Source organism: Castor canadensis, chromosome 16, assembly GCF_047511655.1.
Source record: "Castor canadensis chromosome 16, mCasCan1.hap1v2, whole genome shotgun sequence".
Lineage (NCBI taxonomy): Eukaryota > Metazoa > Chordata > Mammalia > Rodentia > Castoridae > Castor > Castor canadensis.
Genome location: NC_133401.1, coordinates 69,811,558 through 69,825,583, shown reverse-complemented (window position 1 = coordinate 69,825,583; position 14,026 = coordinate 69,811,558). Strand labels below are relative to the sequence as shown.

At 37.8% G+C, this 14,026-nt stretch overlaps 1 protein-coding gene across 1 annotated transcript in view; it reads right to left on the bottom strand.

Moving 5' to 3' along the window:
* LOC109679453 (butyrophilin-like protein 3) overlaps nt 1-14,026 on the bottom strand; it is a 57,582-nt gene that overhangs the window by 27,685 nt on the left and 15,871 nt on the right. The window contains exons 2-4 of the mRNA XM_074057404.1: nt 11,761-11,934; nt 10,626-11,033; nt 1,679-1,808 (exon numbers count right to left, since the gene is read on the bottom strand). Of these exons, the coding sequence (XP_073913505.1) occupies nt 1,679-1,808; nt 10,626-11,033; nt 11,761-11,934 (712 nt within the window). The remainder of the gene's footprint in view (nt 1-1,678; nt 1,809-10,625; nt 11,034-11,760; nt 11,935-14,026) is intronic.

Sequence of the window (14,026 nt, the reverse complement as noted above, 5' to 3'; positions counted from 1 at the left end):
TTTCTAACTTCTTCCTTCTACACCTCAGGACAGCCTTGATCCTTAACATGGATGGATCCTCTTTCCTAAAACCCATCTCTTCTGGCTGTGCAGGGTTCTGGGTCTGGGAAAGAAAACATAGCACCTAAAAGAGAGTGTGAAGTGTGACTCTTTCGCAGATGAAAGGAATGGAGGGTTCTGTTTTCTAGGTGGGAGGGTGTGGAGACATTTTGAAAATAGGCTTCTCTCTCTGAGACATTGGTCAGATGACAAGGGGAGTTACATTTTCCTCATCATATGGATTATGCTGGATGTAGGGCCTCAGTAACCCTTCAATCTGATGTGTCAGAGTACAAATGTGGGACTGATCATATCCCATCCTCATAGTCCAAGAAGATGCCCACTCATGTGGGGATGTTTCCTAGAGACAGAATCTATTGGATTATTTACAAAATACCAATTTTCTGTCTCTTGTCCAATGATCCAGTACCCATTTATTGGATTCAGATTTGCTTACTGCTTCTTCCAGTCCATACTTACCTTCGCACACTCCCAAGCATGATATTTTATTGTGTCCAGCCAACACTTCCCAGAAATATTTCCCTGCTTAGAAACCTGGAGAAGTCACTGCATAGGTTATCAAAAATCTCTTCTCCAAGTAGAAAACACGCTGAAGAATATCCTTATAGGATACAGCTTTCGGAGCTGAGATGTGGAGATGGAGGTGAGCCATGTCTAGGTCCAGAGGCAACTCCATTAGTCACAATAAGGAAAGGAGAGAGATAATATGTTACTGTGAGGGAAATTCCGTTTCTCTTGAGCTAGGTACAGAGGTCACCCTATCTCCTAGCACATACTCAGGATGGTATTAAGTGAGGTCTAGGATACAGACTCCACTAGACGCTGTCTTTCCAGTCCCTTCTCTCATCTTTAGTACAGCCTGATGCCTCACTAACTCTAGAAGTCTAACTGTGAGGTCACAATTTGTATACCACCCTGACCCCACCACTGTCCCTAAATATAAATCCATTATTTGTTTTGTGAGAGCTCAAATGACTCTACTATCCAATTTCTTTCCATCTATAATTCCTTCCTAACTTTGCTTACTTCTCCATCAGCTCAGCAACCTGTCCAGTCACTAGTGCCCTCAATTTCCTGAAACTTTGTGATCACCACCCTGACTTGCATACCAGATCTGGATGGAGAAGAATGTCTGGGGGGAGGTGTGCCATGGGGTGAATCACAGATTCATCACATGAAGATCATGTGACCCTCAGTATCACTCAGTGATCCCATATCTGTTACTCATCAGCTCCCTCTCCTATGCCCATCCAAGGCTCTGTCCCACGGCCATCCCATCATCTCTTGGTACTGGCATATTTGCAGTCATATGTATATTCTGAAAACAAGCAGATGGAGCAAGCATGTCATGTGAAGAGCAGGAAACAAGGAGAGGGGAGAGAATGAGGTGGTTGCCCTCTTTGGGACACAGATTCATCAGAAATTTCCTGTGGCCAAAAAAACCTCTTTTCAAAATGTGCCTCACCCAATATTCACCAACAGCTTCAGGTCTCAACAACTTTGAAGCCCATCACAAGGTTGCTCTTTAGGAATACATGGACCTCAGGTGTAAGAGTTCATAAACCTGAGGACATAAAAGGAGGAGACAAAGGAGGGTTGGTGGAATGGCTACTCTTACCTTCCTGTCTCTCCAATCTGAAACCAAAACCATAGAAGAGAAGCAAGTCACAGAACAGGACCACAGTGAGTGTATGGGAGGAAAGTTCTGCAGGTGACATTGCTCCTACCCGGTTTATCCTGGATTTCTCCTGAAAGACAGAACAGAATATCCTGTGGAATTCAGGCCTGGATAAAGAAAAGCTCAAATAATCAAGGATGTGAAGGGTGACACCCCACAGTTTTCTCAGTGTTCTGGGTCCACATACCCTCAGAGTGTTCAAGAAATCTACTGTTCTTCTACTGCATGAAATATAGCAACAGACAAAATTTGCAGGCAATTGTAGAATGTTTCCATACCCAGATTCCCATACTAAAGCCAAAATACTTTTTTCTTAGGTCTGGGAGAGATGAATCAATTAGGGTTGTAATACACGTGTGCATAGAAGCAATGCTAGGAATCTCTCTGTATAGCTATCCTTATCTCAACTAGCAAAAACGCTTTGTCTTTCTTATTATTGCTATGTCTTCTCTTCAACAAAATTGGAGAAGAGAGCAGAACAGGTTCTGCCTGGAAGGAAAGGAGTGGGGGGGGGCAGGAGAGGGGGTGAGAGATAACCCAAACAATGTATACACATATGAATAAATGAATAAAAATACTTTTTTCTCTTTAGATCATATAAATCTTAGGCCTTTTACAAATGCTCCCAGATATGTAAGGATTGGTTTCTTATTAGTGGATGGTGAAACAAAACCAACTGTTTGTCTTTATTCAACCTTTCTGTCTGATCTTAAACACAATAGGGTATAGATGGCTCAAACCACCTAGGCCTTGGGAGAACTATGTATGGAAGGGTCCAAATAAGATACTTAACGCTTCTTTTCCGAATGTTTCCTGAAACACAAACAGAACATTTAGTGTTCAGCAGAGTAATGTATAAGGTACTAACACAAACATGGCTCACAGCTCAGGTGACAAGCTGGGAGTGTGAATGACAGGGCCTCTCCTGGAACTCTCCTTCTGTGCCAACTCCCCAGTCCCTGTACTGAACGTCTCTCTCTCTCTCTCTCTCTCTCTGGAATCAGACAGTATCAGGATTACCCATACTGAAGAGATGAATTGGACTCTAGGATCCTGTGGTTGTGATGATGGGGATATCAGAGAGAAGTTGCTGAGTTGGGGAGGGGGGATTAAAGCATGCACCCTCAGGGGAAGTGTCACCTCCAAAGAGGAGAAAATTGACTCCTGAGGATGAAAACTATTCTTGAGGCTGAATATTACCTCATCTTGTTGTTCACTTTTACTTCTGTGTACAAACACACACAAACTACAGTGAAAATCTCTGATCCTGACTCTGTTGTACCAGCTAGAGCCCCATTCGCTCTCTCTCTCTCTCTCTCTCTCTCTCTCTCTCTCTCTCTCCCTTTCCTCCCTCCTTTCCAGTTTGCCTCCCTTCCTCCCTCCTTTACTTACCAGAGGATTTGGAGAATAAAACTCTCTTCCAAATGAAATAAACAGCAATGCCAGCAATGCAGAAGATCACCAGAACAACAGAAACCATTGAACAGTGTGAAGTCTGAAAAAATGCCTGTGAAAAAACAGAATGAGACCTCTTAATGTTTGTTTACTGCAAAGGCCATTTGATTCTCATTTAAGGAATCCTCTTGCATCACAAGGATGTTTTTCTATAATTTCTTTTATATGTTAAAGTTGGCATTTCTGGCCACACCTGTGATTCCTGTACTGGGAAGGCTGAGGCAGAAGGATTGCAAGTTCAAGGCCAGCCAGGACTACATAGCATGACCCTGTTGCAACAAACAAACAAAAACCAAAGAAATAAAAAGTCTTTGGATTTCTGAGTAAGTCGATCTATCTAGATTTTATTTTCCTATCTAGGCAGGCTCTCTATGACTTGAGCCACTACACCAGCCCCTGAAAACCATTTTATGTGCTTATACATGGTGAAATGTTGTAAATGTTCCCTCTGTGATTTAAATTAATGTTTTGGGGGCCAGTGTGTGTAGCTCAGTGGTAGAGTGCTTGCTTAGCATAACAGGGTCCTCGGTTTGATCCCCATCAGCACAAAAATTTTATTTGAGGTGTAGCCTTTTCATGATTATTAGTTCAGGCTGATTTATTTGCAACTCAAACTGTCAATGTTCCTGCTAACTTTGTTTACCTAATCACTTTTGGAAGACACAATTTGCAAATTTTCTTTCTATTTCCATGGATGTTTGCTTCAGATGGTTAAATACATGAGGTTAACTTATATGTAAAATGTTTATATTTCCCTGGTGAATTAACTTTTTATATTTATGAAATAATTCCATTTACACTAATTTTTCTTAAAACTTTTTGTGGCACTAATATATATATATATATATATATATATATATATATATATATATTTCTTATGGTTTTTCTGTGAATAATATTTGTCTCAAATATTTGTTCCTTTTTATGTTTCAGAAATAACTCATGTGCTTTACTTTTTGTCTTATGGATTCAACAAATGGTAATTTTCATGCAGTCTGATAATTTTGTGTTTTAACTGGAAAACTGAGCCTCTTCAATTCTAATTCTGGAATATTTAGGTTAGCACTAATTGTTCTATTACTTACTAAATCATTCCTGAAATTATATTTTTATTCTATTCTGTGTCACAGACTAATGGCTTTTTATAAAAATGAGTAACCAATATTTTTCTTGATTCTAAATTTAATTTTCTTATGTTTTGTATATATTAAGTTTGGAGAAGTGTTCCATGGAGTGATTTTTTTAGTTAATTTAATTATGCAAAGTGATCACTGCATATCTCCATACATGTGTGTAATGTACTTTGGTCATATTTGCCAACCATTTTACCTCTGCCTTACTCTTTCTACCTTTCTTCCCCCTTTTTAAAACAATTTTAATTGATTTCTTTATTCTATTTTCATACATAAATATACATATACATAGACCATATTCTCACCCATAACACTCCCCTTTCTGCTAGTTTATCTCCTAAACAGTTCCCATGGGGATGATCTTCTGATGAAGAAAATACTTAATTCTAATCCTAAGAATGGTAAGTCATTCTGTTTCCACCTAATCAAATGTTTATGATTTTCTTTTTATGCCTCATTTACTTTGACTTTTCAAAATCATTAAAATAAAACAATACTAAACAATCCAGAGATAATCTTTTCCTCCAAAGTGCTATACAGTACCTTCCCATTTTTAACTGACTTTCTGTCAATATTCTGGATTTCATTTCTGGACTCTGGTCAGTAAGTAGCATGGAACATGATATGATCCCAGAATTTTCTTGAACCACAAGAGAGGTCTCCACATCAAAACAACCATATGGGTCTTTATTCACTTTGGAGTCTGCAGGTAGTTCAACTCCTTCTTAGTCTTTCCACTTCACTATGGGCTGGGATAACCAACCAGAGAACTGACAGAGTAGCTGGATGCCTCTACCAACATTCCTCATAATGGAAATGGGAAGAGTTGAGCCCATCTATGCAGAAAAAACAGGGAAGGAGTGAAAACAAAGGTCATATCCTAAGGTCACAGCTATCCTAAAGTGGGTTCATCAAGCCCATCCACAAAACAACTCTCCCACTGTTTCTTGTTCTCTCTCTTACTCTTACTTTTTATTTATTAAAAAGAATGAATAACATTTAGGGAAAGTCATCCCTTCCTTGAGGAGACATTTGTACCTTGCTGTATCACATAAATGTGGTTCTATATGTAGACAACTAGAGAGATAGAGAAGCATTCCAGGTAAAGGCGCAAGTACATACCATGTAATCAAGAGTGGATATGCCATAGTTCTTTTAAGAAATAGCTACTAGCATGTGGTATTTCTAGATTGTAGTGTGCAAGAAAAGACGGATGTGAAATAAGATTTGAGACTAGCACAGGATCAGACTATGAGGTGAATATACTGACCCAAGGAATGTGGAGCACATCTTGTAAGCATAGTAGGCACTGAAGTCACTATGGTCCTGTTGACTAGTTTCCATCAGGTGGTAGTTATGACCATTATCTTACAGAGCCATTCTGAAGCATCATGAAATAGGATTTCAGGGAATCCTAAAGTGAAGGTGACCAGCCAGACACATCAGTGTCTCACTCAGATGAGAGAAGAAAAGGGCAAGAGATGTGGGAGCCTCTAAGAAAGGAGAGATAGGCACAGGAATTGTTTGGGAGTTTGATTTGAAGGACTAGTTAGATCCAAGGAGGGATTAACCTAACTTCCATTTATAATTTGGACGTGTTACAGAGTTAACACCTATTTAATTATTTGTTATTACCCATCGCCCTACTCCAGACAGAAATGTTCCCTTCTGGGTATTACTCAATTCACACAGTCTTAGAAATGATAATTGAGGAAATGGATGAATGAACCGTGTAGGTTGTAAGGAAGGGGTCCGTATAATACAGTGTAGACTCAACTCTCTTTTATCTTCTAAGTAAAATTGTAAACCCTGAGGTAACACAAGAGGCAACCACAGAAAAACTCTGAGAGGGCAAACGGGGAAAGTGAGTGTCTAGAGTCCTAGGATTAAAGGAAAACACTGCAGCTAAGATCTTTATTACCAGTCCCCCATCTAGAAACAGAAGTTGTCTCAGGCAGCCTCACTCCTCCCCACATCACTGACAATAACAGGGGGGACCCAGTAGCACTGGGAGAAGAATTGAGTATCAGCCTCACTGACAAGAAAGCAGGTAAGCACTTTTTTCCCCTGTGGGCTCACTTAGAGATACAGGGGGTCTCACCTGGAGAAACAGGTTCTATTTCCACAGGCAGCACAGGAAGTACTCAGTAGGAACCACAGGATTTGCAAATTATCCAAATATATGGAAACAACAAAAGCTCTTTTAAAAATTGTAACCACAACTGACAAAAGAAGACCTGAATCTGAGTATTAGACCTATAAGGGTGATCAACTGATTAAACAAAGGCTTTACATAAGATCCAGAGTATCCTGACATAATATCTAAAATATTCACTTTTTACAAAAAAAATCCATCATTTGAAAAACCAGGAAAATAGCATCTTCATTGAGAATAGACAATCAACTAACACCAAAACAAAAATTAATCAGATGTTGGAAATTATCTGACAAAGAGTCTTACATAACTACCACAAAAATGCTTCAGTAAATGATTATAGACCAGGTATCCAAACCTATAGTCCCTGTTATTAGGGAGGTGGATGTAGGAGGATGGTGGTTCTAGGCTGTCCTGGGCAAAAGCATGAGACTCTAGGTGAAAAACAAACTAAAGGTAAATGTGTTGGGGGCATGGCCTCAGTGGTAGAGCACTTGCCTCGCAAGCACCAAGCCCTGAGTTCAATTCCAGGTAGAGCTGAATAATAATAATAATAATAATAATGCTGGTGCTTATAATATCTCTTGAAACATATGACAAGATCCATATAAAATCATATGGATATTATATAACTGAAATATAAAATGACAAATTAAAATGTACTGAATGGGAACAACAGTAAAGTAGATTATGATAGAGAACATAATCCATGAACCTGAGTATAGAGCAATAGAATTCACTGAATTTTAACAAGGAATCAAAAGCATTTTAAGAATACACCTTCAGGGTCCTGAAGGACAAAATCAAAGTATCTGACATTTTATCATCAGAACCCCAGAAAGACAGGACAAACAATAGGGATTAAAAAATTTGAAGAAGTTTTGCCTAATAAATTCTCAATTTGATGAAAAGACATAAAACTACAGACCAGAAAAGCTGAGTGAATGCTGAATAAGGAAAATCAAGATAAATTCACATCTGATGTTCTATAGTTCAACTGTCGAAAAACTAAAGACAAAGAAAAAGTCTGGAAAGTAACCAGAAAGAAACCATGCATTACATATGAAGAAACTTCCTTTAATGACAACAGGTTTCTCATCAGAAATCTTGGAGGCCTAAAAGAAGTGACCCAGTATCTTTCAATTGCTGAAAGAAAAGAACTGTCAGGACATTCTCCAGAAGTAAAAAGAAAAAAAAATGGAGAATTTGTTTCAACCAAGCCATGCCTTAAAGGATAAATAATGGAAATTTCTCAAACAAAAAGGAAATGAAAAGGCAGGAATCTTAGACCATCCCTAAGGGATAAAAACCAATGAAAGGAGCAAAAAATAAAGGTACCTACAATAGACCACCCTTCTATGGATTTCTTAAATCATATTTGATGACTGAAACATAAATTATAACTCTTATCTGATGTGACACTGAAAGAATTTACAAAAAATTGACAAAACAACGTTAATTCAATTGTGGAGAATGTAAAAGGAATCAAGGGAAAGTAAGGTTTCCACATTTATGCAAAATGAAACATTAATAAGGTCAGTATCAATGACCTTATTATGACATGTATATGCCATAATACCAAGAGCAACTGCTAAGAAAACTATGCAAAATGATATGCTCAGAAACATGACATAGGGCATGGAGACATGACTCAAGAAGCAGAGCTCCTGCTTAGCAAATGCAAAGCCCTGAGTTCAAACCCCAGTGTGTATATACACAATGCAGTATTATTCAGATATAAAGAAGAGTGAAATTATGACTTTTTCAGGTAAATCAATGGAAATGGGGATCATCATATTAAGCAAATAAGCCAGGTTCAGAAGGACAAAAGTTGAATGTTCTCCTTCATATGAAATAGACCTAAAAGATAAAGATAAATCTATACATAAATACAGACATGATTTTATATAAAACACACACACACACACACACACACTAAGGGAACTAAAGGGAACTTACAGAGGTGAGAAAGGAAAAGAGAAGATGGTGAGTGAATAAAATAAAATTCATTGCTTCTGTTATAAAAATGTCAGAAAAAACACATTGAAAGCTGTTGGATAACACAGTAGGGGTAGATAGAGAAGGAGATAATAATAGAGGAAAGAAACTAATAAAGATAAAAGCATAAATCAATGAAATTTAAAATAGGAAAGCAATAATGAAATTCAGTGAAAATGTGTTTCTTCTAAAATTAATAAAAATTGACAAGCCTCTAGCAATATGAACAAAAATAGAGACAAAGAATATAAAAATATCACTAAAGTCAGGAATTAAACAGGAGGTATCACTGCAGATCATGCAGCCATTAAAAGGATAAGTCATGCTAGGAACAATTACATGCTCATATATTTGACAACATGGAAGAAATACACTAATTCCTTGAAAACCACAAATGACCTAAGCTCAGTCATGATGAAAAAATATGTAATCTGAGTAGTTTTATAACCACTGAAAAATTTTTATTTAAACTTAAAATTTAATATTAGAGATATTAAAATTTCCAGAGGGTTTGACTGGCAAGTACTAGAAAACATTTAAAGAATAGTTGTAAGCTGGGGGTGTGGTGCAAATGGCAGAGTTTCTGCTTACCAAGTGTGAGGCCTGGAGTTCAAACCTCATTACTACCAAAAAACACTTTTCAAAAGAAGGAAAAGCCATAACTCTCAAATAATAGGAAATAAAATGAAGAACTATTATAGCCAGCTTTACACAATTTTCCTAGCAAATAGTAGTAAATGTTTGGAATTCATTCCATAATGTCAAAGACCTTTGAAAAATATGAGTAAATCAATTTAAGCAGTGTATATAAAGAATTATAAACCATAACCAATTGGGAGTTATTCTAGGTATGAAAGGTGATACAACAGTCAAAAATCAGTTTATATAATCCAACACATCACAGAGTACAAAATAAATAGCATACACTCATACATATATATATATATATATATATATATATATGCATTAAAAAGTATTTGACAAATCTAACATCTCTTCATGATGAAATGTGATATAATACAGCAAATAAAGAAAGTGGTTATCTCAACTGGTGCCAAAAAAGTCATTTGATAATATTCAATAAATTGTCATCATAAAAAATACTTGACAAATAATGGATAGAATGAAATGTTGTTAGCATAACTAAGGCCATATATGTCAAACTCACAGTGAACATCATACTCAATGGGAAAGGACTAAAATTTTTCCCACTAAGATCAACAGCAAGAGAAAGATGAGCACTTTTCTGTTCAACAGAGTACTGGAAGTTCCAGCCAAAGCAATTAAAAAAGAAAAAAAATATGAAGAACATCTAAACTAGAAAGGAAAAAGTAAAATTATAATATGGGAGTCTGACTAGGTCAGGAGATTGGAGCCCTCATGAATGGGAATTCCAGGGAGTATTTGGGTCATCCATAGGTTGCGACCCAAATAAGGGTCTTCACTAGTACCTAAATGTACTGCATCCTCATATTGGATTTCTAGACTGTGAGAAATAAAATTTCTGTTCTTTACTAACTACACAGGTTATGGTATTTTGTTATAGAAGTGCAACCTGACAAAGATACACTATGAAGTGAAAGGGAAAAAAACTAAACATACACTTATCATACATCCTAGCCATTGTACTCATGTCCATGTTTGTGAGAGAAATGAAAACTTATGTCCATGCAAAAACCAACCCATGATTATACCAGCAATTGAAAGGAATGAACTAATGATACAAGCAATGAGCTGAATGGATCTCAAAGTTATTATACTAAATGAAAAAGCCCATCTCTAAAGGCCACATATATGTGATTCCATTATTAAATAACATTCTTATATTGTGAAAATAACAGTGATGGAGAACAGACTAGTAATTTGTAGGGTCAGGGATAGTGGTAAGAGAGGAGGGTGTGACTATAAAAGGGCAGCAGAGAGAGATCTCATGGTGAGGAGACAATTCAACATGAATGTACACATATGATAAGATGATAAAATTCTACGCACAAGATATAACAAAGTGGTCATGTAGGATACTGTCTGCTAAGAAAATGACATAAGAAAAAAGTCTTCTCTTTCATACAACTGTTTATAAAGCCCACGATGATTCCACAAGACAAGGCAGGTATAAGTTTTCTGAAATCAGCAACTGACCTGTTACCTGCAGTACCCAGATGGCGTTCTGTTCATGAGTCTGGGAGCTGAACCAGAACCCATACAGGCCAGCATCTGAGGGAGTGACTTTCTGCAACCTCAGGATCACATGTCCATCCACAATGAAGTCCTTCACCAGCTCTGTTCTCCCTTGATAGGCTGGCATCTGAATGTCTTTCCTGTCTTTACCATCTTGGTACAGGTGGACTAAGTCAGAGAAGTGATCATTTAAAGAACCACACTTCCATGGCCTGGGCATTTGCCTCAGGAGAGAGGAAGCAGAACAAACTACCTCCTCTCCTATAAAGATCCGGATGGGCTTGTCAAGCCCAACAAACTGCCACTGACCTGTGTGAAGAAACACAAATGGTAACTGGTCAAACATGATCACCATGTCAGTGTGGCCTATGCAGGACTAGGGTGAGGAGGTAAAGTGCATGGGTTTAGAACACTCATCACGATCACCTTACTACACCAAGGGAGTGACATTTCTTACACTTGACAGAACATACCCACATGAGTTACCTCCCTCATGCCTCAAAGACATCCCTGGAGGTGTATCTTATTAATATTCCCATTTTCAAGGTGAAAAACTGTGTTTCACAAACAGTAAGAACATTATCCATATGAATGAGAGGCACTTTCCAATACAGTTCCACATTATTTCCATCTACATATCTGCTTCACTAAAATTCACAAAAGCCCCTTTTCCATCTTCTTTATGAAAAACCAAAGGGCCACTCCTCGTCCAAAAACCCAAGGGAGATTAATATGACCATAAATCCAAATTTGGGATGATTTGTTTCCTTCAAACACATGAGTATGTTTCATAAATATTTCAAGGATGCAAGGAGGATGTATATAATGTAAACTCTGACTGCAGGTCAGACATTCATTTGTGCTCTGTTGTTTTGCTTACTTTGTGAAAATATGAAAGACTCCCTATGACATTGTGACAAGGAAATTTTCCAGCTTTGTATTAACAGATTTCTCCTTTAGTGCATTCACATTGTGACACAATCTTTCTACTTACACACTTGTGTGATAATATTTTTCTAGTTCATGACTTTGGCCATTCATAGTGCCATTTCATTCTTTTTAACATGCCTTACTTTCATTTTGTTCATATTTTCTTGATACACCTTGGCCCTCTCCTCCAATTTGAAATTGTCATCATCATCTGCTTTCAAGTGTGATAATGATTTGTTTTCTGGGAGTTTCCCCTGAACATCTCTCAGCTCTATGTGGACAGGGTCTGTTGTGGTCAGCATTGCTTTCCATGTCCAGCCTTTAGAGATGTTCTGTTCAACAGAGTACTGGAAGTTTCAGCCAAAGCAATTAAAAAAGAAAAAAGTATGAAGAACATCTAAACTAGAAAGGAAAAAGTAAAATTATAATATGGGAGTCTGACTAGGTCAGGAGGTTGGAGCCCTCATGAAAGGGAATTCCAGGGAGTATTTGGGTCATCCATAGGTTGCGACCCAAATAAGTGTCTTCACTAGTACCTAAATGTACTGCATCCTCATATTGGATTTCTAGACTGTGAGAAATAAAATTTCTGTTCTTAACTAACTACACAGGTTATGGTATTTTGTTATAGAAGTGCAACCTGACAAAGGTACACTACAAGGGTAAATGAGGGCTACAAGGGTAAATGGTGAGCACCATTTTCTTTCCTTACTTGCTCATCTGTTTGATGATCACTTCTGCAATGTTCCTGATATAAATCACACTTACCACTTTGTAATAATTTCTTTTTAGAGTGCTCACACATTGTGGGATCCCAACCCTTCAACTTTTCTGTACACTGCTTATTTGACTAGAGACAATTTCTCTTGATTTATCCATAAGGATTCATTGATGAATTTATGCATCTAAGTGTAGAGGGTGCATATGAATAACAAGCAAGACAGGTTTTATGTGTGAATTCTAAAAGAAGTGAAATTTTTTATTTTAGCACCAATTATTTCTAACTCAAGTATATTTTAGATATCTTTCTGAAATGAATTTCACACATTCTTGAAGCAGACTGTTATTAGATGAACTGTGACTTTGTAGTGTGGTCTCTGACTCCGCTGGAATGTCAGAGGCTGAGGCCCTGTCCCTTTATATGCACTCAGCCTCTGAGTACCCTGTAATAGGATGGGCGAGCCCCACACCTGCTGATGGCTCTACCCTAGGAAACTGACTCTCCAATTCCTCTGCTGAGGGCCATCTCCAACATTTGGTGCTTAGTGATCACAGAGGTAGGGAAGTTCAGAAGTCCTGGCATTTTAACAACCTTGAAGACCTATCTGTGATGATGGGAGGCAACGGATGAATTCCCAATGTCTCTTCTTTCTCAGAAGATAATGCTGAGCCACAGTCTAAATGATTCCTATAAAGGTTCCCCAGAAAGTCCTAGTTGACCTGAGTCCCAGTTGCTGTCAGCAATAGCTTGCTCTTTAGCACATCCTCCATGGGTTCAGGCTTCACTCTCCCACCTGCTCATTTGGTTTCTCAGAATCATCTCTTAAACAAACCCCCTGGAGATCAGCCCTTGTAACTGGATCTGCTTTGGAGAACCAGGTCTAAGTCAGCTGGGCTGCTCTTGCTGCATCTGACATTTCTCTTGCCTGTAGCAGAATCTTCAATGCTTTTACTGTTTCTTTAACTGGGGAATACCGGAAATAAACTGGTGTTGAACACTGCACCCAGGGACTTTGTGTTACAACCTTGTTAAGCTCTCTAATGGCTCTGTCAGGAATGTGATTCTAGTTCCATGCCACAACAAGCAAACTAACACTTTGAGAAGTTATGACCACAAAGATCCAATGCAGAGGAAAAGGGAATGTTAAAAACAAAGTCTTTCTGTCTCTGTGGTCATTTCCATGCTGCGCCTCTCCCTAAACAGCACGGAAGCAGAGAAGCTCATTAGAAAATGGGTGAGAGTGAAGTTAGATGAGAGGCACAGTATAGATTTTGTTGTAGAAACAGATTGTATGCCTTTTAGAATTATTTTTATTTTTGGTAGTACTGGGGTTTAGAACTCAGGGCATCAAATCTGCTAGGCAAGTATTCTAACCCTTGAACCACATCCTCAACATGTATACCACATTTTTATAAGTGATCAACAGGTGAATAAAGAAAATGTGATATAATTCACAGTATATTTGAATTTAGCCATAAAGAATGAAATTGTGCTATTTGCAGGAAAATGGATAGAACTGGAAATTATCCTGGTAAGAGAAGCAATTCAGAATCACAAAGCAAATATCATGTTTTTCTTTCATATGTGGACCTTAGAGTGCAAAAGTACATGAAAGTAAAAGGGGGACAATTATGAATGTGCAAAAGAAAAAGGGAAAGGGGGAGGGGGAGAACAAAAGGTAATACAGGGAGTGAATAGCATCAAGGTATGTATATGCA